The sequence below is a fragment of the Electrona antarctica genome (assembly GCF_951216825.1).
Source record: "Electrona antarctica genome assembly, chromosome: 2".
Lineage (NCBI taxonomy): Eukaryota > Metazoa > Chordata > Actinopteri > Myctophiformes > Myctophidae > Electrona > Electrona antarctica.
Genome location: NC_136807.1, coordinates 17,827,146 through 17,848,140, shown reverse-complemented (window position 1 = coordinate 17,848,140; position 20,995 = coordinate 17,827,146). Strand labels below are relative to the sequence as shown.

Below are 20,995 nucleotides of genomic sequence, written 5' to 3'. Positions count from 1 at the left end.
TACATAAAAGTTAAACTTATTCTTACCTTATTCTTACCTTCCTTTCAGAGAATGTAGCAGCCTAGGTAATAAAATGTAATAAAAGTAGAGAAAAAGAAAGAAAAAGCGCAAAATAAAGCAAAACGTCTGTAGTTTCACACTAATAGGATAAAATAAATGTATCAGCGTATCTACAATGTACGTACTGCATGTGCTTGGCACATTATATCCACCATCAGCATTTATCAGGGAAAGCCACACATTCCTCAAAACTCAGATGCTTTATTTACAGTATAGACCAATGTTTTTCTATAGACCTGCTTATTATTTGAAACCTGCTGGTCCTTATGTAAGAACCGGTTATTATTTGAGTTCTGTTAATCTACTTACAGTGAAGATAGATACTTACAGTAGAATAGATGATTAGCACTGTTGGATGCTACGGTGTTGAAGAGATGACGGTTTTATTTACCTTGAGTATTGTGTGTGTGTGTGTGTGTGTGTGTGTGTGTGTGTGTGTGTGTGTGTGTGTGTGTGTGTGTGTGTGTGTGTGTGTGTGTGCGTGCGTGCACGCGTGTGTGTGTTCCAGGGAACAGATCATTGTGGTTCCAGACATCACAGGGGGGGTTCCATGTAGAATCCCTCTTCCACCTTCCTCACCCCCATCCGCATCCTCAGCCGGGCCCCCTGCTGAGCCCCTCGGGGTTCAGGACCCTGACGACGTCACGCCGCCACAGAGAGACGAGGCTGGTGGCGATGACGAAGATGAAGAGTTAGGGTCTGTGTGTGCCAAGCGTCTGTCAGTGGAGTCAGGTTACAGTGCCTCTGAGGACCCTGTCGCCGTGGAGATGAGAGGTCAAGAAGTCACCGAGAGCCAATCGGAACGATTGTCCCTCCCCTCCTCTCAGACGGACGGGAAGCTGGCCAATCGGGACAGTGGCATCGACAGCATCAGCTCCCCGTCCCACAGCGAGGAAGAGGGGGGTGTGATCTACCCGTGTAGCCCCGCCCACATCCTCCCTCGTCTCTCCAGCTCCTCCTCCTACAGCTGCGAGGGACGGGCGGGGAAGGAGGCGGAGCTAGGAGGAGGAGAGAGGAGGGTCTTCAGTGAGGAGGGGGACAGCGACCTGGAAGAGGAGCTGACCCTGGTCCTGACGGAGAAGCAGGAAGACCCAGAGGACTCTGTTATGATGCACAAACGTCAGCAAGACAGGCTGGACTCTATTGAGGTACTCCAACACAGACCGACTGTCACACAGACAGACAGACAGGCAGGCAGGCAGGCAGACAGACACACTGTGTCAGTGGTTCTCAAACATTTTTCATGTCAAGGACCTCCAAATAAATGACGGTGGAACACCATCTGAAAATATTATGTGGCAGGGACCCTGATACAAGATTTGTGTAGTTCAAATATTATATTATTATAAATATTATATTATTAATATTATATTATATTATAACATATTCCACATTTTCTCCAGCCTGGTAGTGGGTACCAGATGTTGTGCCAGACCAGATATTGGTCTGGCACTCCTCAAATTTCACTCACCCCAGAGTTGTGGCTGACCAATCAGAGCCCACTATTCAAAGTGAGACTTTTTTATGTGACGTTGGAATTTGTTTGTAACCGCCACTTGGATGGATATAAATCTTCCACACCGAAGTTCCAGACTAATCTACGCAGTGATATTAGTCTGGCCATGCCAGGCTACATTTTCTCAAGATTGTTTGAAAATAGCAGATCTATAAATTCACAACGCGACGTGTCCACTTTGATAGCCACTGGTTTATGTAAAGCAGGGATTATCAACCTTTAACATTTCTGGGACCCCCAATTTGATATGCAATAGCCTATTTGATAGGATATTTTGCTCTTGGACCCCAGTCTAAGAAAGTAATTTGGTGCAATATGGTCTTCTTTAGTCCAGAAGTGGGCCTGAGCAATTTCTCTGAGGGATATTTTAATTTGTTATATTTCAACAAAAAAAATATTTTTTTATAATCTATTTTTCTATAGACTAAATCGATTAATCGCATTAACCACTTAAGCACTGTATTATGCTTCGTTGTATAATGGTGGCATACAAAAATATTTAAAATAGCAGATCTCCAATCTCCCAATGCCATGTTGTGAGCTTGTAGATTTATGGAACCACTGATGATGAGTATGTAATCAATGTAAGCAATGTAAGCGGTAACAGGTTTTCAATTATGCTAGCATCTTCTAACATCTAAAAACAACACAAATATATTGTTTTATGGTACAATTGTTATTGATTTGAAATCTACACAGTATAATTCTCTGTGTCAATGGGCATGTAATGACATATTTTGTTAAAATAAGTGTACAATAGCACTCTATTCCAGTATTAATCATTGCTGTAGAGTGTTCTGTAATACCAGCTCTTTAGTGAACAAATAAATAAATGTTCAGGCCTTCCAGTGTCATCCAATCAGGAGAGAGAACTCATACAGGATGCAGCATTAACGTCACATGTGACATTGTAAGTGATGAAACACAAACACGAAGAGACAAAATTGGATCTTGAACACTTGAAACTATGAAACTAACTAACTATGAAATTGAAGCTGACAAAGGATTTCTATGGAATTTTCTCTCTCTCCTGATTGGATACTACAATTACTATTCTGATCAGAACTTGCATTTTAGGTTCACTAAAGAGATGGAGAAACAGGGAGAGCCCTGTTCCTGAACACCAGAGCAGTGATCACTATTGGAATGTAGAACTCTGTGAGTGTACAACTACAGTACAAATCAAAAGGACCCTCCCTCGGGATTTTACATAGCATAGTCACATGACCTCTGACCTTTAAAACACAGGATGCACTTCCTGCTGTCTCTGTAGGACAGAGAGTTCTGGTTATTAGTTGTATAATAATGGAGATTGTCTGTATCAGTTTGATCTGTCTTGTCTTTACATTGTTGTAATATTTGTCTTTGATTCACTCAAACTGTCTGTCTGTCTCTCCAGCTGTCTGTTCAACAAAGGGTGTTCAACATTGCAAACGAGCTGCTCCATACAGAGATAGCCTACGTCTCCAAACTACACCTATTGGACCAGGTAAAAAAAAAGAAAGAGTGTGTGTGTGTGTGTGTGTGTGTGTGTGTGTGTGTGTGTGTGTGTGTGTGTCTTGCGACGCATTCACACTACGAAAGCATTTTTCTTGTTCTTGTTGTTATCTCTGAGCACACACAAACAAATTCCAAATCAACTGTAATTCATTTTTTGCAATACACTGTTGAATATTACAATTATGCATATTCTCTGTTTACGGTAGTCTCGGGGTTGTTCTAGGCATTCTCCCAATAGATCAGGCTCCGTCTATTTACAGAAGGGCATATCGCTTCATATCCTGATCAGTTTCAACAGGCACATTTCAACATTGAAGCAAACCAACTTTGCGCCATCAGGATTATTATTTGCCAAACACAAAAAACAACAACAAAACTAGAAAAAGTGCCCCTCGGGGCACAGGTCTCCACCAGGGCAGGTCAGGTTGTGGCCTCCTGGTGGCGCTATAATAGGCCAATGTGAAAAGGGTGCCATTTCTTCATACGCCTTTGATGGCAATGTGTTTTGCAAAAATCAACCTGTTGGTGGCGCTATAACAGGCCAATGTGAAAAGGGTGGGATATATTCCTCAGCCTAGTAAGAAAATGTGTGAAAGATTTCACGTAAATTGCACGCTGCGTTCATGATTTGAGGCTTTTGTTCAAAACGGGGCAATCTTGCAAACTGTGAAAGCCAATTATAGCCAATTAGGATGGAATATGAAATATCGGACAGATCCGACTTGAGCACATGACCATAGAGATACTGTGTAACGATTTGTGAGATTTTTGGACAGAATTTGGAGGAGTAATATCAAAAAATGTGTTTTACAAAAGTCGGCCTCCTGGTGGCGCTATAAAAGGCAGATGCAGAAAATGCAGGTCAAAGGTTTGTCCTTGGCCTCTAGGGAGTGTGCATGCAACGTTTCACGCAGATCGGTGCAGTTTTAGGTAAAAAATGTGAAAAATTGCCTCATGGTGGCGCTATAACAGGCCGTTCTGGAAAATGTGGGGCAGAGGTTCATCGTTGGCATCCAGGGAGTGTGTGTGCAAAGTTTGGCATCGACTGGGTTAACGGTGCCGGAGATTAGCTGGTAACGGACGGACGGAAGGACGGACACACACACACACGGACGGAGTGCAAAACTCTCTCCCCATGCCTTCGGCCTGGTGGAGACAATAAGAACAGATTTATAAGCTATTATTGCATCACAATGCAATATGTGGATACCTTGTAGATTTGTTCGTTTTGTCAAGAAACAACACCATTGCACAATGGAGTCTAAATCTAGCTTTTTACAACATCACATTCCAATCATCTGATTGGAATGTGCAAGGAAACATCTGTGAAATAAACATCTTTAAGATCCATAATGATCTTGTGTACAAACAGATAGAAACCTCAGTATTGCCCATACATAACTGGAGGCAGTCCACAGGGCCATCATGACTCTGTATCACCTGTCAATCTCAGAGACACCTTACTTCTTATTTTGAGGGCAAATTATTTATTTAAAATGATATATATTGACCGCTGCTGCTGCTGCTATAACTTCATCCCTTAGGGAAACACTGTACACATGTGATGTATGATATGAATTATACATTGCTCCTTTCATCTCCTCTCATCTCTAGGTGTTTTGTGCCAGGCTGCTGGAGGAGGCCAGGTCTCGCTCATCGTTTCCATGTGATGTTGTCCAAGGAATCTTCTCCAACATCTGTTCTATCTACTGTTTCCACCAGCAGTTCCTCCTGCCAGCCCTGCAGAAACGCATGGAGGAATGGTTAGGACTGTTATTAGTAGTAGTGCTTGTAGTTGTAGTAGTAATAGGAATGGTAGTTGATTTTCTTTCACTTCTCTACTGTAGTTATGTTATTTGTTTTACTAATTTTGTTTTAGGCATCGTATTAATAATTGTGTTTCTTTTGCTGTTCTGTGTAAAGCACATTGAATTGCCTTGTTGTTGAAATGTGCACAGCCTCCGCCTGATGGCCTCAAAAAGTCTAATATATCCCCTGAGCCATGGGCAATTGCCTTTGGCTTAGTGGTTAAGATGTTGGCTTTCCACATGGGAGACCCGGGTTCGATTCCCGGATGTTACATATACAAATAAAATGTAATTGCCTTGCGTAGCAAAACAAATGCACCTGGGATTTGCAATCCCTGCCCACATCAGTATATCATGTTCTATGACTCTTGATATTAACCATTACCATATTTTCAACACAAAACGTACATCTGCAAGATCAGCTACACACACACACACACACACTCACAAGAAAATTGCTGCTTGTCCATAAGAGTTTTGGTGCACAAACTACCATCTTTTTACAATTAAACAAGATTTCATCATGGTCTGAGCCAAGTCCAATGACACCCCACAAGGCCCCTTTTGAAACATTCCTAAAGTAGGCAGGGTTCCCGCGAGGTTGACTGCTGATCAGCGTGAAAATATTATCTGTTCTTCTTTGCCCTGTGACAAATGTTATGGGAATCTCTCTCCTCTCTAGGGATGTGAATCCTCGTATAGGAGACATTTTACAGAAGTTAGCTCCGTTTCTAAAGATGTACGGAGAATATGTGAAGAACTTTGACACGGCAATGGAACTGGTGACTGCCTGGATGGATCGATCGACCCAGTTTAAAACTATAGTTCAGGAAATACAGGTACACGCCCAATAATACCCATATAGACACATATAAACATAAACATACATCTATAGTTGCCTTTTATGTTTTGTTTTTGTATAAAATTTGTGTAATCATATAAATGTAAACCTTCAATAAAGACAAAGTAAAAATCAACAACAACAACATACTGTACATCTATTCATGTACACGAACACAGACACACAACAGAAAGTGCACACTCACACTGACCAGTGCACACTCACACTGGTCAGTCCTGGAAAGACTTTATTGAATGATAGCACTGTTGGCTAAGTGATTGGCCTTGTTATTGATCGTACTGATTAGTTATATTGATTGTATTGCCAGAGAGAAGAGCGCTGCGGGAACCTGACTTTGCAGCATCACATGTTGGAACCAGTCCAGAGAATCCCTCGATATGAACTGCTGCTCAAAGACTACATGAACACCCTGCCTACCGACGCACAGGACTACACAGACGCACAGAGTAAAACATGCACACATGCACGGCCACACACGCTCAGAGTAACGCACGCACGCACGCACGCAGAACAGAAGACAGCCTCCAGATGCAAACAATTACAGAGATGTCCAGATCAGAGGGGAGGGGAGGGGAGAACTGAGCAGAGGAGGGTTAGTAGGTAAGGGGAGAGTTGAGAGAGGAGGGGAGTGTAAACGACAGGAGGCCTAAGATGTGATGATATAATGTTATATAATTTAACTAACTAAGATTGTGTTTTTGACGGCCCATCGTGGTCCCGTTGCTTGTCGCGTTAGAAGTAATCATAATTCCCGTTGTTGTCGATCCCCTCGGGGGTGTTTTGGCTACTAGCAGCTACTTCTAGCTACTTCCAAAATGGCGTGGAGCAACCTTGAAATAGGCCCTGAAGCTGCAAATCGCTGGGCGCCCTGATTTAATGGTTCCAAATACCCCCGGGCATTCGGGATGTTAACATAACAACTTCTATAAATCCTATATACATTTCGGCCATCTAACATTTATACATTTAAAAACGTGTGAAATGGGACTTTCAGCATAAATGAGCGCGGTACTTTCTACTTTTGGTAGAAAGTACCGCACTCAAGTGAATGTTTATACCAATAGAGGGTATGCGCGTGACATCATCATCAAACCCGGACGTTATGCAGGAACGCCTACTGAGTGTCAAAAAAAGACTTTCTGGCTTTGACAGCCCATACATCTAAACAGAAAAGTCCTATATGATTGCATTAAACAACGTTAAACAATGTTAAACTCACTTTGCCACTCGATTTGCCACTCGATTTGCCATTCACTTTATGCTTGCGCATACCCTCTATACTTCTGTACTTTTACTCAAGTAAAGTTTGAATTCCGGACTTTTACTTGTAACAGAGTATTTCTAAATTGTAGAATTGATACTTTTACTTAAGTAAAACATTTGAGTAATTTGATCATCTGTCTGTGTTGTAGAATCCCTGGAGCTCATCGCCACGGCAGCAGAACACTCCAACGCTGCTATCAGGAAGATGGTGAGAGATCAGTCATATTTAATGGCTAATCATTTATATATATATAAAAAAGTCGGGTGCAGCTATTGCATACTTTTATTATTATTGTAAAAACCTAAAATCTAAAAAGCTCACAATGCATTGCATCCCGACGCGTTGTGAGCTTGTACATCTGCTACTGTCACTACTCTTGTATGATGAAGTAGTATATATATATATATGTGTGCGTGCGTGCGTGCGTGCGTGCGTGCGTGCGTGCGTGCGTGCGTGCGTGCGTGTGTCGTTTGATGTGGTCTAGAAAGGAGGTAATGGTTATTTGGGTGGTGATGTGAAACTAAACCACTCTTATACTCTCTCACACACACACACACACACACACACACACACACACACACACACACACACACACACACACACACACACACACCAGATTAAACACTGTCAGAAGCATCATTAAATCTGTGGGATTGTTTGAGTCTGTAATTATGAAACTGTAATTACAGAGACGAACCCTTACTTGGTTGACCTCCAACCCATTCACATGTCCGCCATTTCAACACATGTGGCCACACATTTCCTTGCAGTTGTTTATAATATATTTTTTTCTAGCATTGAATTGCAGTTCTTGTTTTTGTTTTTGATAACATTTTTAATAAATTATCATTTAGTGTTAATAGTTATAGATTTAAAAATATATATAAAACAGTCATTAACTTTCTCTCTCTGTGTGTATGTGTGTGTTTGTGTGTGTGTGCGCGCGTGTGTGCATGTGCGTGTGTGTCTAGGAGCGTATGAGGAAGCTGTTGAAGGTGTATGAGCTGCTGGGAGGAGAGGAGGACATCGTTAATCCCACTAACGAGCTCATTAAGGAAGGACACATTCTCAAACTGTCCAACAAGAATGGGACATCTCAGGACAGATACCTCATCCTGGTAAACATTACTACTTTATTATGTCTTATTCTATTGAATCTATCTTTCAATCCTATTCTATTATGTTACAGTCCCCCCAAAACGACCCCACCCGTGACGTCATGTGACAGTCACAATGGGCGACCCTCATTTTATTCTGTTTTATTCTTACAATACATAAACCTCATTATTGGTATAAAAAACTGGAAATTAATATGTCTGTTTGATTGAATCTCTCTCTGTCTCTCTTTTTCTCTGTCACTCTCTCTCTTTCTGTCTGTCTCTCCAGTTTAGCGACAGATTGCTCTACTGTGTCCCTAAGCTTCGTCTGATTGGCCAGAAGTTTAGTGTTAGAGCTCGCATTGACGTGGATGGGATGGAGGTGAGCACTGATTGTTTTTGGCCCTTTCACAACATTTTACATTTATGTACAAATATAGGGTCATGTACGGTATATTCTGAACGACTCTTAAGCCAGTGTACTGGACGGATGAGCTCTGTGCCTGTGTTAAATCCAAACTACCAACTTTTCTGACTTTTGCAGCCTATGTTCAGACAAACAAACACAAGACCGGTAATAACACATAAAACAATAAAAACACACCAGGCAAACAAATCAGCCATTTTTCCTCAAATGAGGCTGCGGTGCAATAAACAAGTACATGAATTAAACCCAATTTGTAAACTATCACAACCACACTGCATTTAGCGGACAGGATAAAGGAATGCTTGTAGCAATTGTTGGACCATTGTAAAGTAACTACAGCAAGTAGTTAATGCTGTAGTTGTATGTATCTTTGTATGTATTTTTGTTCAATATTGTTTGTCTCAGACCAAAGACCACAATGGAAATAAGTCGAAAGACTTTCTTGTGTTTGTAACCTTGACGTTTCTTCGATGAACATGATGTAACTTGTTTTTCCTGTGTGACGTCTAATCAAATCAAATCAAATCAAATCACAGGTGCATTCCTAACCGTAGGTGTAATCCTAACCACAGAAAGGCAGGCAGTCAGAAGAGAGCTTGTTTTTCTTTCCAATCTCTGTTGTCTTTGTATCTAGTCCATGTCTGAAAATAATGAGGTCATTTTAGTGCATTCTACAGTATGTTGTCCATAATTCTGAGTGTGTTTACTTTATGTGTATTTCAGTTAAAAGAGACCAGTAGCAACGCAGTCCCCAGAACCTTCCTGGTTTCAGGAAAACAACGGTCCATAGAACTACAGGCCAGGTACTGAATGACTTGTTTACTTACTGGCTTATTTAACCATCTTACACACTGCTTTAAGGTGTTAACTGATAAACTGTTTATATTGTCTTTCTACAGGACAGAAGAGGAAAAAAGAGACTGGATACAGGTCTGTCTATTTTCGTATGTATTTTATTTTGTATAGGGTAATTCAGATGAATAATATACTGTGTATAGAGTAATACCCCTCTCATTCAGACTATTATCACTTTGTGTTTTTCATTCATTAGTACTTGGTTTATAATATTTGTATATATGTGTTTTTTTCACCGGTAAGATAACTTGAAATACAGCTTCTAACATTTCCTAGTGCTGAAAAGCTTTCTGGAATATAGCCTTGGTTTAATTGTGTCTCTCTTTGACCGTATGTCAATGTTGTCCTTACAGGCGATCCAGTTGACCATCCAGAGACATGAGCAGAGTCTAGAGATGTTCAGACAGATAAACTGTACAACACCTCCACACTCCCCGGTACGCACACGCACGCACGCACGCACGCACGCACGCACGCACGCACGCACGCACGCACGCACGCACGCACGCACGCACGCACGCACGCACACACGCACACACACACACACACACACACACCTCTTCAACACCATTGCATAGACCTATAAAACACTATCATCTGATCTGAAACACCATTGCAACATCTACAGTAGCAACCACCTACTAGTGTACCCTAGCAACAACACAGCAACTGTTTATTAATTCTGGTTATTTTTGCTGCTACTGTGCTGCTGAGGGACTAAAATCTGAGAATTGCACTCTTGTGTACTCATATACATGATGTAATATAATAACAAATTTGAATCTTACCAACACTTGAACAACCAGAAGATCTAACATGCAGCCTGTCAATATTTGCATACTGTAGCTACTACCCAAAACTGGTAATAATAATAGTAAATAGCTAGAAAGCCTCCTTGTGGTGCTATAAAAGGCTGACGTGAAGAATTTGGGGCAGAGGTTCTACTCTGTATGCATGCACAATTTCACACCGATTGGTCCAACGGTGCCGGAGATTAGCTGTCCACACACACACACACACACACACACACACACACACACACACACACACACACACACACACACACACACACACACACACACACACACACACACACACACAACGTGGTGTAATGGCAGGACAGTTATGCTATCATGACATGCAGGACATGAAAAGTTGAACAGACCAGACATAAATAAATAGAAAGATGGGAAGCGTTCATTTTTAGTTTGGGAACTTTTAGTTCGAACAAAACTGATTTTCTTTCCCGGACGGATGGACAGGAGCAAATACATAGTCTCGGCCAAGTCTTCGGCTTGGCTGTTTCTTTTTTATGTTTTTTTTTTACATAACCACAAGAGGGCATCATCATTCTGTCTCATTCTCCCCCTCTTCCCCACCCTCTCTCTCTCTGTAGAGTTGCGTAGAGTTGGGAAAGAGAGCTCCAACTCCAATCAGGGAGAAAGAAGTGACTTTGTGTATGAATTGCCAGGAACCGTTTAACTCCATTACTAAGAGACGCCATCACTGTAAGGCTTGTGGACATGTAAGTACTACTTCTACTACCAGCACCACTGCTATTATTACTGCTGCTACCACTACTACAATGTCTACTAGTAATGTATGTCATGGTTGTGTTTGTGATGGTTGTGTTGTGTGTTTCTAATGATGTTGTGGATTGTTTGTGATGGTTGTGTGATGTGTTTGTGATGGTTGTGTGATGTGTTTGTGATATTTGTGTGATGTGTTTGTGATGGTTGTGTGATGTGTTTGTGATGGTTGTGTGATGTGTTTGTGATATTTGTGTGATGGTTGTGTGATGTGTTTGTGATGCTTGTTGTGTTGTATGTTTCTGAAGACTGCGTTGTTGTGTTGCAGGTGGTTTGTGGGAAGTGTTCAGAGTTCCGTGCGCGGCTGTCATACGACAATAACCGAACCAATCGTGTGTGTATCGATTGTTACACTACACTGGTCGGAGTCCCGCCCTCCCCTGCCTTACTGACGGGTAGCACACAGAGGAGGCGGTCCATACTGGAGGTTAGTGTAACCTTGTTGTGTGTATTCCTCTGTGTGTATGTGAATATTTCTAAGTAACACCCAACAAAGTTTTCTTTGAGGTTTGTCCAGAACAGCCAAGGTAATAGAGCATGCACATCCACTCTAGCCCAGGTGCTGGACAAATGGCAGTACAGGAGAAAGAAATAGAGTCCACAACACTGGTAAGGGAAAACTCAGCTTCACTGGTTTATTTATTCAACGTTTCGATCACTGGGATCTTCTTCAGGAATAGTATGACAGTATGACAGTATGACATATGACATAGTATGACAGAATAGTATGCACACCCATTTCCTGTCATACTATTCCTGTGATTCCAGTGATCGAAACGTTGAATTAATAAACCAGTGGGGCTGAGTTTTCCAGTGTTGCAGACTCTATTTCTTTCTCTTGTCCAGAACAGTGCCTCATATTTGCCGACCAATCCCTTGGCAGATGCTCTCTACTTGTTATCTTTTGCAAACCAATATAAGATCTGCAAACTCTTTTGAAGTGGAGAAAACAAGATGAGTTACAAGATCTGAGAGATCCGCACTGTGAGAGGCAGGTTACTCCATGTGAACAGCAGTGAGTGTAGCCTACAGTATGTGTTGCTGTTGCGAGAAAAATGTTTGTAACAGAGTTGAGAAGGAGGTTATTTTGGGTTCTATCTTTAGGGTTCTCTTGGCTCCTACCTGTTCTCTCCTGTGTTTCACTGGTGTTGCTGCTAGAAGTCTTAATGGAGCTGTCTGTTTTGTTACCAGACTCTTGATATCGTTGCTGTCGGGAGTAAACCTCTTAAAGGGGAAAACCACCCATTTTCAACATTTTACTATGTCATTAATATACCTTAGAGCTGTTGTGTGGAAATAATAAAAAAGTCCCCCCATTCTGTGTTTCCTAGAACTGTAATTATGAAAAAAATCATTAACATGGTGAAACACATCTTGATGACATCATCAAGATGTGTTTCACCATGTTAATGATTTTTTTCAGACCTCTAGTTCTAGGAAACACAGAATGGGGGAACTTTTTTTATTATTTCCAGACAACAGCTCTAAGGTATATTAATGACATAGTAAAATGTTGAAAATGAGTGGAATGCCCCTTTAACTACATTTTTGAGGTTTTTGTTTTTTTGCATAAATCACTGCTATTGAACACCCTTTACTGCTTGTATATCTGCCACTTTTAAAATATGTTTATACAATTGAAAACTTGAAATTCTGCATAGTACTTTTACTTTTGGTGAGGGTTTGATGAGGTCAGTGTCGTGAACTTCATATATGGAGATCCAGATGATAAGGTCAGATCAACATATGGAATGAATTCTAAACTGGCCATATATGGAATGTGTCTAGAGTGTACAGGGTTTGATGAGGTCAGATCAACATATGGAATGAATTCTGTACTGGCCATATATGGAGCGTGTCTTGAGTGTACAGGGTTTGATGAGGTCAGGTCAACATATCCTGAATTATTGAACTGTAGGTCGAAGTTTACTATGAAAACCTGCATCTCCCGTCAGTCCGTCAGTCACGCCTCATGACACGCTCCATATATGGCCAATAAATAATTCATTCCATATGTTGATCTGAGGCATGACTGACGGAATAATTCATTCCATATGTTGTTCTGTAAAGAAAAACCTGCTAAGTCCTTATATATACGAACCCGCCACTAGAGAATGCTAGTGGACCTTATAAGCCAGGTCCGTATATAGGGACCCCAACTATACGCCATGTAAATAATGATTGAGCCCACTTATACATTCTCTCTTTTTTTGTGAACAATTTCTATGAACTACACTTATTTAGTACCAGCTCAGTGGCCTTGTGGTTAGAGTGTCCGCCCTGAGACTGGGAGGTTGGGGTTCAATCCCTGGCCGGGTCATACCAAAGACTGTAAAAATGGGACCCAGTTCCTCCCTGCTTGACACTTAGCATCAAGGGTTGGATTGGGGGTAAGTCCCTGTGACATACTAGCCTGGACATAGCAATACTCATGTCCAGGGGGTGTACTTGTACATCAAGCTGCCTCAATCTACAGAAACAGGAGATAGGCTCCTGCCCTATGGGCTTCATGGCTCGGCAAGGCTACTTACTTACTTACTTACTTATTTAGTTTGGCTAAGGTCCTCTGGATACCTTACAAAAACGAATAGAATACGAACATCACTTGGTAGAGGGGCTGGGTTCAAAAGTGACATCAGAAAAAGAGAAAAGAACCCGCACACTCATCTGCTCCAAAAGTTATACTTTATTGACGACGGTTCGAGCCAAGGCTCTTCATCTGGTCAAAACTGTTTAGACCAGATGAAGAGCCTTGGCTCGAAACAGATCTAGCACTCAATCAGTAACAATAACTTAACATTTTCCATGTTTTTCCTCTCTTTTTATCCATGAAACCAAATCTGTGTGTGATCTATGTCTCCATAGAAACAGGCATCATTGGCAGCGGAGAACAGCGTTATGTGCAGTTTCCTGTACTACATGGAGAGAGGAGGGGGGAGGGGCTGGCAGAAAGCCTGGTTCGTTGTCCCAGACAGTGAGCCACTCGTACTGTATGTTTATGGTGCTCCACAGGTACTTCATAACACTTACACTACTACACATTATATACTCTGTATATTTATCATTTATATCCGATAACTATGTAGGCTACTACACATTATATAGTCATATATTCATCATATCCTATAGCACTGGTTCCTAAACAGTGGGTCGGACTCATATGTGGGTCGTGGACAAATGTTTATGGGAAAATTCCCTTTACTTTTTGTTTGTAATTTTTATTATTTCAAAAGATATAAAAAATGTATAGCTTAAGCCTGACACCCCTACTGGGGTATAGGCCGTCGACAAGGGTCCTCCAGAGTTCTCGGTCACTGGCATTCTTTTCTATCTGTGACCAGGTACATCCCAGCCTCGGTTCAAAACAAATTAAAACTTTTTTCAAAAGAATACTATACCAAAAAAATCCATTAATTAGAGGCGAACATTATTGATTATGTCTTGACCAAACTGCTCCAATGCACAATGTCCAACAGAGCTGGAAATAAATAAACTGAACTGAACAGAACATGTGTAGCATTACAGTAATACACACTGTAATGTAGTGGGGGCAGCGGTGGCTCAGGGGTAGAGTGCCTGGATGGTAACCGCAAGGTTGCCAATTCGAACCCGGGCTCCCCCAGAGTTACTGTCGAAGTGTCCTTGAGCAAGACACTGAACCCATAATTGCTCCCGATGTGCTAGTTGGTGCCTTGCATGGTTTCCGCTGCCATCGGTGTATGAATGGGTGAATGTAATGCACAATCTATGTAAAGCGCCTTGGATAAAGGCGCTATATAAATGCACCATTTACCATTTACCTACGTAATATGTAATGCATGTATGTACACATATACTCCACACAGATAAGAATAGTTTCCATTCTTATTATTAATGAATATTAAGATATTCTGTTTTATTCCAGGATGTCAAAGCTCAGCGCAGTGTGCCTCTGATTGGCTGGGAGGTTTCTCTGCCAGAGTCATGTGACCGCCTGGAGCGTCGCCATGCTTTCAAGATGAGTCAGAGTCACCTGACCCTTTACTTTAGCGCTGATGGGGAGGAGCTACAGCAACGCTGGATGGACGTCCTATCACGTGCAGGCAGGGGGGAGGAGTTACTGATCCGTGGGTCAATCGAAGAGAGCCTGGAAGAGGAGGGGGAGGAGCTAGCAGCAGGAGGGGAGGAGAGCATTTGAATCTATTGGAGGAGAAAGATAACGTAGAGTAATTTCTATTGGACAAGGAAAACAAGCAGCACAGAACTTTAAGGATGAAACATGCCGTTTAAAATACACAACAAAAACCAAATGCAAACAGACCATTACTCACATACGGCAACACACCACACGCATGCATGCACGCGAACACACACACAAACACACGTGCGCTTGCGCACACAGTCACACACACATACACAACATCACACGCACAGGTGTGTGTGTATAGATGTTGCATGTTTATTCTCAACTCCGTGATTTTAGTCCTGCTAGCCACCGGGCTCTAAGGATGGCAATGTCAGTCCAACTCTTTAGTCCTAAACAAGATATCTCCGAAAAAAATTCTATGGCTGGAGATTGTCATGGAATTTCCTGAGCACCATCGTACTTCCCAGAGGATAAACCTTACTGATTTTGGTGACCCCTTGGGCCTTATGCCAACATTTCCACTTGCACACAAGATATCTCAAAATCGAATGGGCAGATTGTCATTCAACTTGGAGCAGTACAACCTCTATGGGCTGCTAGCGGGCCTCTTAGACTCTAAACCTCTGTTGTGAGCAGTAATCAACACAAAAACTACCTGACAAATGTCTCTATCACTCTCACTCTCTATCGCCCTTGCTAAAACAGAAAACATACATTTTTATATCAAGATATCTGTATTCAGTATAGAATATTGATTTACTGTCCTACAGAGATAAACCACACTATTGACGGAGTAGTGAAAGAAGTGACATTAGATAGTTCATAATTTAATCAAATATATGGTATATTTATTGTTGATATGAAATCTCAAAACGCAAGCCATGAGCTCTGACCGTTAAAACAGAGGAAGTACTTCCTGATGATTGTCTGTCTGTTTGTAGCACAGTTACAAACAGTGTTATCGAATGACAGAGAGGTTGTAAACTCACAATGTTGGAACCAAGATGGACAGATAACAGATAGATAGAATAGTGGTCACTTCCCATTGTTGTGCTGTGGAGCAGTGGGAATGATAGTCTGTCTCACAGAAGGGTGCTAATTTGAGTCCCTCCGAAAAGAGAGAAGCAAAACCAAGAAAATACAAGGAGAGAACATTGAAGAACAGAAGAGCATTCCTCTTTCTTTCTCCCCCGACCCGACGGAAGCCTGCAAGGTTTATAAACGCCTGTTGAAAGTCCAAATGTGCAGACTAACTTGGGATCTGTGAAAACGAAGATAAAATGACTTCACCTGCACTCCTAAGATCTTGTTCATACCCCTTACATTTCCAAAATGTTTGGCCTGTCCCTTCTGCCCTCCATAAGGCTTCAGATTGACTTTTGTATTCGCTAAATTCCCTCAATATTATGGACTCAAATGTAAAGTTTCCTTTCTTACTGGATGACTGGTGAGTTTTACTGGTTGGCTGGTGTATTTTACTGCCTGACAGCGTTTAATATGACCTCCAAGCCACACCCTCATTTGGGTGTTCAAGAAACATTTCCCAGCATCCCATGCTCTGGAGAGCTAGCACCATCTTGTGCACAGTTTCTGTGCTCTCTGGGGACGCATGGTGGTCAGACAAGCAGAGGTCTCATTAAGCAACCTTTTATCTACACAGACCAGGAATTATGATTCAACCAAAATTGTATTTTATCTCTGATGTTTTTGAAACATTTAAATGTATTTTGGGACCGAGGGACAGCTGTTTGTATACGTGAATGAACACAGTCCAGTCAGCACATTGCGATAGCAACTCTAGCCCTAGTAATTAGCCATTTGTAAAAAAATAAAAAATAAAATAAATGTTAATAGTAATAATAATACTATATAATATGAAAATATGAATCAATTGAAGCTCCATAATAACATCAGAAGTCCATTTACATTGTTGCACTTTTATATTCTAGTCATTCATTTTTACATTCTACTAATTTCTCTCTCTACTTCAACAGCACAGTAATGTTCAAGTCCTAGGTCATTACAACCACAAAAGGATCTGATCCTAGATCAGTAACATTATAATGAACCATATAGTAAAGAGTGCGTGGACCAGATCCTGTAGTAGAAGAGATGGGAGAGGTGGAAGTATCATAGTGACTTGCTCTCCCTCTCTCAGTGAAAACAGAATATTAATGTTATTATTCTATATGATATGCTGTTAAAACTTATTATTAATGTTATTCGATATGATGTATGTTTTGGCGTGGTCATTTGATGCCAGTTGGTTAATGATGAAAAAAAGAGAAATGTTTGTAAATATTATTTATTCTCACTTGGGACTCACTGAGCTGCTAATGGCTAGACTAATGTTAGTTGTTCCCATGGAGGCGTAGGTTGTTCCTCTCCTTTGTGCAGTTACGTTACATGCTGCTCACTAGAGCTTGCACAGTCAAGGCTAGACCATCAGAGTCTACACTCCTTTATCCGTAACTGGTGGTTTTATATTACAGCTGGTCTTTATAGAATGTTGTCCATGTCACTGTGGTGATGTTATAGAGAAGATATTGTTCTACAGTGCACAACACAGAAACTGGAGTAAATGTCTCAACATGTCTCTGGTCCAACTTTGACTAACTCTGCCTATATGGTTGTAGTCTGTACTGGGAGGGTGTTTACAGGGTAAACCAGGCTTGGGATGATCTGATGAAAGGTTTTGGGTTCAGTGGCATATATTATGGAAGGGTCTGGACCCCATGGAGGCGCTATAGCTGAATTCCGTTGTGCTACCCTCGGGACAATTATGAGAATATGGTGAACATTAGCCAGAACATTTTATTTAAAAAAAAACTCCCTGTGATTAATGTTTTATGTAACTTTTTCTCCCTCTTTTTTCTTTTCTCTATTTGTGTCTGCGGCTTGGTTTGGGAACCAGGCTGAGCATGTGTTGTCTGGTTTTAACCATTTCAGACTGGTTCTGTGGTGTGCATGAAGAACAACAGTGTTATATGGTTATTCTCTTCAATTTCAACAATGTGCCAAAAAGCCAACACAACGATACAATCATTGCTACGTTTTATCATTTTTACAGTACATGACTTCATTTTGAATACCAACGCATATGAGTTTATAACCATTTATAACCGTAATAGTGAGAAAGAAGACAAATTATTCTGAAATATTCTCCATAAAATTCAAACTATGAACCATATATTGATGGTTTCAATTTCCATTATTAACATGACCTTTTCCCTCTGGCTTTTATAAAGTATAGTCTAATGTAATATAATATAATCTGGATCGTGTGTAAAATTACAGTTGACTTGAAATCCGTCATTACAGTGGTTTTAATGTTTTTATTTGTCTCACTTGTTTTTTACATAATTTATCATTTTCAATCTTTAAAGTATGTGTTTATTACTGTTATTATTTTTATTATTATTAGTATTATTATTTTGTTTTGAAGACGTTTGTTTGATCCAAATATGGGTGTGTTTCCTGAATATGCTATACTTTCCAGTATTGATTTGAACTTGTCTGGAGTATCTGGGTTATTGATGTAATGTTGTGTTGCATAAAACAACTGATTTGGAGAGAAACTGAGCCCAAACGTCATTGAGGGCCGAGAGGAAAACAACACGCCGTTTTTTTAAAAGTGTAAAACAAATCCTTGGTTGGGTCATTTTTAACAGTGTAAAAAGTTTGTACGATAAAAAAAACCCACCAGTAGTGTTAGTATGTTTATGACCATGTTGCAGTGGAGGCCATATTTCCTACTTGGTACAAATATGAAGAAATTAATGTTATACGGGACGAACGTGCATGAATAATGTAAATATTAATATTAATATGTGCATATTAATATTAATATGAATGTTAATGAGGCCATCTAGTGATTGCCAGTGTTGGTACTGTACAGTATGAATGATACCGTGCTCGTAGGACATGGATCAAAGGCAATCGAAGGATGTCATCATCACATAGAGTTGCATCACCTATAGGTCAGTGGTTCTCACAGCTCTTGAGAGGGTCCAAGGGGTCCCCATGCAGCCAAATGAGATCATCTACAATCAAAATCAGTTTAACCACTTTAACCCATTTTGGGATTGAACCTCTTTTGGTGTTAGCATCATGTTATGCTTTAGCTATTGAAAAATAGCAGATCTACAAGCTCATAGCGCGCCACCGAGTGGCGCGCTACGAGCTTGTAGGTCTGCTATTTTTTAAAAATCGAAGAACGACTGACATAGAAACATAGCTTTTTCAGAAAACTGTCAGGATGTAGAAGACATTTTTAGAATCTGATCTCAGGTCAAAATGGGTTAACGTGAGCTAGATCTGCTATCTTTGAAACTGGTAGGTGGTGGTATATATATATTATATACACATCCTTTCAGATGGAGGTATACCGGTATACGCAGCCAAATACATATCATTTTTGGGGTCCTTAACAGGAAAATGCCTGAGAACCACTGACCATGAGATTCTACACTACCAGAGATTCTACACTATATAGTCTATGGTACCTATGTAACCCTAACCAATGGGCTGTTTACTACCCTGTGAGTGCTGTTCTCATTTAGACATTTAAAAGGTGGTATTTTAGACACTTATGTTGACTTCCTCATTTTATAAACAGGAAATCTGATCTGATCTCAAACCACAGTTTGAGATAAGACAGCCTGTAATGAACATGATCTCTATCTTTTTCTCTTTTTTCCCCCTTTTGTGAATATGGGAGGTTATTATAATTTTTTATTATGGTTATTCTTATTGTTTAGTGGCAGGCCACTGGTTCCATCCTATCGATGTCCATATTATGATGATGATACCCTGTACAAAAAATGTTTATGATGTAAAACATCAAATAAAAAGAACAAAATAAATTCCCCGTTCTCCATCTCTCTGTTATTACTTTGTCAAACAGACAGGAGTCAAACAACACAACTATTAAAGTTGTGAAAATGCTATGTTTATCTTCTGTTGTACAGAAGTAGTCCATCATTTAAGAATCTAGAGGGTTTGCAAGACGTGCTATAACACTAACAGCATCACAAGTTCACAACACAAGAACAATAATACTGGATATGGAAATGCTAATAATAACCAGGATAATAGCGTTTGCGATGTTTGGACAACATTTTTAGGAGTAATATATGAAAAATCTAACAGATCTGTGTTGAACACAGGACTATAGAGGTAGTGTATACCGAATTGCGTGGTGTATGGATAAAAACTTATAGCGCCACCATGAGGCTGATTTGAATAATTGGCATTTCTTCCTCAGCCTATTGGGAATGTGTGTGCATATTTTCACGGAAATCGCACGCTGTGTCCATGATTTGTGGCATTTTGTTCAAAATGGACCAATCCTGCAAACTTTGGAAGACAATCAGTGGGGATGGAATATGGGGAAGCGGACAGGTCCGTGTTGATCACTTGACTATAGAGATAGTGTATACCGATTTCCGTGATGTATCGATAAAATGTGTACGAGTAATGTAATGAAATGTGTTTAGCAAACACCGGCCTCATGGTGGCGCTATAACAGGCCGTTCTGAAGAATTTGGGGCAGAGGTTCATCGTTGGCATCCAAGGAGGGTGTGTGCAGAGTTTGGCATGGGCCAGGCCAACGGTGCCGGAGATTAGCTGGTAACAGACGGACGGACAGACACACACACACACACACACACACACACACACACACACACACACACACACACACACACACACACACAGACAGACAGAGTGCAAAACAGTCTCTCTCCCCATGCCTGGTGGAGAGTGGAGACAATAACTCAATTGAAAGAAATCTTGATCACAAAAGTGTTTTCTTTTTTAAATCATTATTATCACTGCTATTATTACATTTAAAAATATCCTAGGCTATTTATTTGCCTGAATGTCCTCCT

General features: G+C 40.7%; 1 protein-coding gene across 3 annotated transcripts; it reads left to right on the top strand.

The window, feature by feature from the left end:
• Positions 1-768: 768 nt before the first annotated feature.
• Positions 769-19,939, top strand: fgd1 (FYVE, RhoGEF and PH domain containing 1). 3 transcript variants are annotated; one of them, XR_013791591.1, is made up of 17 exons: positions 769-1,208; positions 2,976-3,065; positions 4,691-4,839; positions 5,567-5,723; positions 6,054-6,192; positions 7,159-7,217; positions 7,982-8,128; positions 8,397-8,489; positions 9,258-9,337; positions 9,434-9,464; positions 9,743-9,826; positions 10,786-10,914; positions 11,247-11,405; positions 13,844-13,990; positions 14,883-17,475; positions 17,536-19,162; positions 19,395-19,939. XR_013791591.1 is itself a non-coding variant. In XM_079520979.1 (15 exons), exons 1-15 carry the CDS (start codon positions 828-830, stop codon positions 15,153-15,155), a joined length of 2,118 nt encoding a protein of 705 aa, XP_079377105.1. In that variant the 5' UTR covers positions 769-827; the 3' UTR covers positions 15,156-19,172. The 3 variants fall into 3 exon arrangements, 1 of the variants encoding a protein (XP_079377105.1); XR_013791592.1 differs by having other exon boundaries at positions 14,883-19,162; XM_079520979.1 differs by lacking the exon at positions 19,395-19,939 and having other exon boundaries at positions 14,883-19,172.
• The last annotated feature ends 1,056 nt before the right edge of the window (positions 19,940-20,995 follow it).

What these genes read in the sequence shown, in the direction of transcription:
- fgd1 (XM_079520979.1), top strand. Translation starts at nt 828, where the DNA reads ATGAGAGGTCAAGAAGTCACCGAGAGCCAATCGGAACGATTGTCCCTC. An exon ending in AACTACACCTATTGGACCAG is followed by an intron (nt 3,066 to 4,690) that starts GTAAAAAAAAAG and finishes TCTCATCTCTAG; the next exon opens with GTGTTTTGTGCCAGGCTGCT. An exon ending in CAGAAACGCATGGAGGAATG is followed by an intron (nt 4,840 to 5,566) that starts GTTAGGACTGTT and finishes TCTCCTCTCTAG; the next exon opens with GGATGTGAATCCTCGTATAG.